At 27.5% G+C, this 3,475-nt stretch overlaps 1 protein-coding gene across 1 annotated transcript in view; it reads right to left on the bottom strand.

Annotated features, from left to right (window-relative positions):
* The window catches only part of LOC108571948 (ATP-dependent zinc metalloprotease YME1 homolog), a 4,548-nt gene that overhangs the window by 509 nt on the left and 564 nt on the right, over positions 1-3,475 (bottom strand). Inside the window, exons 2-9 of the mRNA XM_017934106.1 lie at positions 2,982-3,404; positions 2,677-2,899; positions 2,294-2,385; positions 1,968-2,211; positions 1,359-1,491; positions 620-857; positions 301-543; positions 31-177 (exon numbers count right to left, since the gene is read on the bottom strand). Of these exons, the coding sequence (XP_017789595.1) occupies positions 31-177; positions 301-543; positions 620-857; positions 1,359-1,491; positions 1,968-2,211; positions 2,294-2,385; positions 2,677-2,899; positions 2,982-3,404 (1,743 nt within the window). The remainder of the gene's footprint in view (positions 1-30; positions 178-300; positions 544-619; positions 858-1,358; positions 1,492-1,967; positions 2,212-2,293; positions 2,386-2,676; positions 2,900-2,981; positions 3,405-3,475) is intronic.

Here is a 3,475-nt window from a genome sequence, read left to right as displayed (position 1 = left end):
ACGATATAAATACTAAAAATATCGAAACACCTTAAAATCACTATGCGCTCCTGCTGTTATTTTATCAGATCCAAAAATGAATTCTTCTGCAGCACGACCACCCATTGCACTATCCATTTGCGCCAATAATTTAGATTTTGTTATATGAAGTTCATCTTTATTAGACAAAAAAGCAGTCTGTAAAAATGATGTAAATTATGTTTAAAACAAAAAAAACGAATTAAAAATTAAACATAATATTTTATATTATAATCTTGGAATAATATAAGTAAAAGCTAATAACTACCTCATAATACTTACATGTCCTAGAGAATGCCCATGTGGCATAATAGTAATTTTATGTAGTGCTGGTGCATCTTTAGTGTAATATGCAACTAATGCATGTCCTGCTTCATGATATGCTGTAATAGAGTTGGTTTCTGGATCAGTAATATTTAATCTTCTTTCTGGGCCCATAATTAGTTTATCTCTAGCATATTCTAAGTGTTTCATGGTTACATATTCTGCATCATTCATAGCTGCTTTTAAAGCTGCTTGATTTACCTTCCAAAATTAAACCAATTATAGCAAAATTAATCTAAGTTAAAGATAATATTTTATTTATGTACCACATAAATACCATATTCTCTATATCAGCTCCAGTAAATCCAACAGTACATTTTGCTAAATAATCTGGGTCAACATCTTGTGTTAATATTCTTGATAAATATAAATCGAATATTTCTTTTCGACTCAAGTAATCCGGTACATCAACAACAACTTCAATATCAAAACGACCAGGCCGCATTAATGCTTTATCCAAATCATCGCGTCTATTCGTTGCACCTAATACTATCACACCTTCATTCTGAAGGAATCTACAATTATGAAAAAGAAGATTAAATAATTGATTATTATCATACATAAAATTAACTCACAAAATTATAATTTATAAAAATCACCACGGAGTGGTTGAAATAAAATTTTATTTTTTCAGAAAAAATGAAATTGATAGAGAAAAGAACTGAATCACTTAATTAGAACTATTTTTTTCATGATACAGACATATCTTCATTTTCAACATAAACAAGTAGTAAAATATATTAGAAGAAAAATAATAGGAAAAAGTTTGAAAATGTAATAGTATATCTCTAAAATAAAGAAAAAAGTAACATACAGGTCTTATTTACTACATAAAAACTATAAATACATATTGTTTGTAAGACTGCATTTGAAAAAGATCATGTTATAGCACTATAGTTCACATTAACTTCTTCATTTCTTGTTCTACCAATTTCCTTTGTTTTCATATATAACCCATATTAGTTCCTAGAACCATCCTGTATGCTGCAAAAAAGGAGGTAAAATTTTTAGTTTACCCGTCCATTTCTGTAAGTAATTGATTTACTGTTTGATTTGCATATGGGTGAAGAGCTGAATTTGTTCGTTTTGAACCAACAGAATCAATTTCATCTATAAATATTACGGCAGGTGCTTTCTCTTTTGCTGCTTCTGAAAAAGTAAGAATCTGTAAATGAATTGTACAAACTTCTTTGTGTCTTTTCATTGAAATCATAAATGATAATATTACACACACACACACACACACACACAGATTTTATTTAGATTTTAATCAGGAACAAAGATATTTTCGTTATCAAATCTATATTGTATAAAACTAAATGACTGTCATAGTATGTACTTTCTTATAGCTCTAAAATTAGAAGAAATATTTTAAGTAATGCAGTTACTAATTGGGACAAACTAAATCGTTGTACAAATAAAAAGGAGTATATAAATAGATAACGTTAGAGGCAACTTTAAAATATTATAGTCAAAACATTCACTATCATAAATAGCATGTAGGATTTCTAATATACATAGCACATCAAAATACTACTAACTATAAAAGATGTACATTAGGTAGTAATTTTATAATTTGTTTTTAGCAATTATTATATTTTTGTAAAATCTTTATCTTAACTTACTAAATAAGTCTCTCATTCTACGTGCACCTTGCCCTACTAAAATCTCATCAAATTCTGGTCCAGCAGCTTGGAAAAATGGTACAGCAGCTTCACCAGCTACTGCTCGAGCTAATAATGTTTTTCCTGTTCCTGGTGGTCCTACTAATAATACACCTTTAGGTAACTTTGCACCAAGTGCAGAAAACTTTTCTGGATTTTTCAAAAATTCAACTATATCTCTCAATTCTTGTTTAGCTTCTGCAACCTAATTATACATAAATAAACAAACATACAACATTTAATAGTGTGGAAGAATCTAATATTGAAAATTCTGATGATTTACTTACTCCTTTAATATCATTAAAAGTTATGTCTGTTGTTTCTGGTCTAAATCTCAAACCATCTATTGGAAATCGTAGTCCACTTCCTATAGCATAAACTATAACATTAAAAATATGTGAAAAATTGCATTATTACTCACAATTTGAAACATATTAATGACCTTTAAATATTACTTGTATACTCTTTTACATAACAGGTTTAAAGTTGTAATGAAAATGTCTTTCAATTAACTAGATTATTGTTCAATAATTTTTAAAACACTACAATCATCTATTTATCTTAACCAATGATGTTTAATACTAAATAACATTTTAATGACATATTAAATAAAAGAACTATATCAAGATAAAGTTATGTGTGAAATTTACATACTGTGAAATCTACATACCTCCACACCACATTATTAGTAACAAAGATCCTGCTAATACACCAAATATTAGTTTTTGCCAAATATTGTTTGTACGCATGTGGCGTTGAAGCCCTGCTTCGTATCCTTGTGCAAAAGCTGATGCAATCCTGTTATGTTCTTCTGTCGAGATTTGATTATTATTAAACAACTGTTTAAATAATGCAGGGTCTTTTTCTGTCAGAACACGTCCAAACACTGGACTCTATGAAATATAAATATAATGATTATTTTATAAAATGTATTAAATATTGTTAATATAAGTTATAAATAATACATGATCTTACTGTTCCATAATATTGACCAACCCATTTTTTGAATTTATTTATAATAGATGATTTTTTTTCCAATTCAGCATCTATATTACGTTTTGTTCTAAAACTACGGATTTGTACATGATAATTAAATGGGTTTTTAATACAAAAAGTACATAATGTTCTATGATGTTGTTTAGATGGTAAATACATAGTAGGCAAAATAATTTGTTCTGTAAGTTGTGTACATGAAAACTTTTCTTTGTTTTCTGCAAAATTCAACCCTGACACATAAGATATTTTCCACTTATTACTTTTTTCTAACTGTTTTTTTAAAATTTTCATGGAAAGTTGGTCTAATACTACCAAAACATTGTTTGTTTTTATATTAAGCATTGTAATTACATCAAACATGTTTAATTTGCCTATTAAAATATCCATATAACTTCTTGTAGCCTAAAATAAAATGTAAGTTTAGTAAATTATTATAATTTTATATAATACATTACCAATATATCTTACTTCTG

This window comes from Habropoda laboriosa, unplaced genomic scaffold (assembly GCF_001263275.1).
Source record: "Habropoda laboriosa isolate 0110345459 unplaced genomic scaffold, ASM126327v1 scaffold67, whole genome shotgun sequence".
Lineage (NCBI taxonomy): Eukaryota > Metazoa > Arthropoda > Insecta > Hymenoptera > Apidae > Habropoda > Habropoda laboriosa.
The sequence above is the reverse complement of the archived record's forward strand: the minus strand, read 5'-3'. Positions and strand labels throughout refer to the sequence as shown.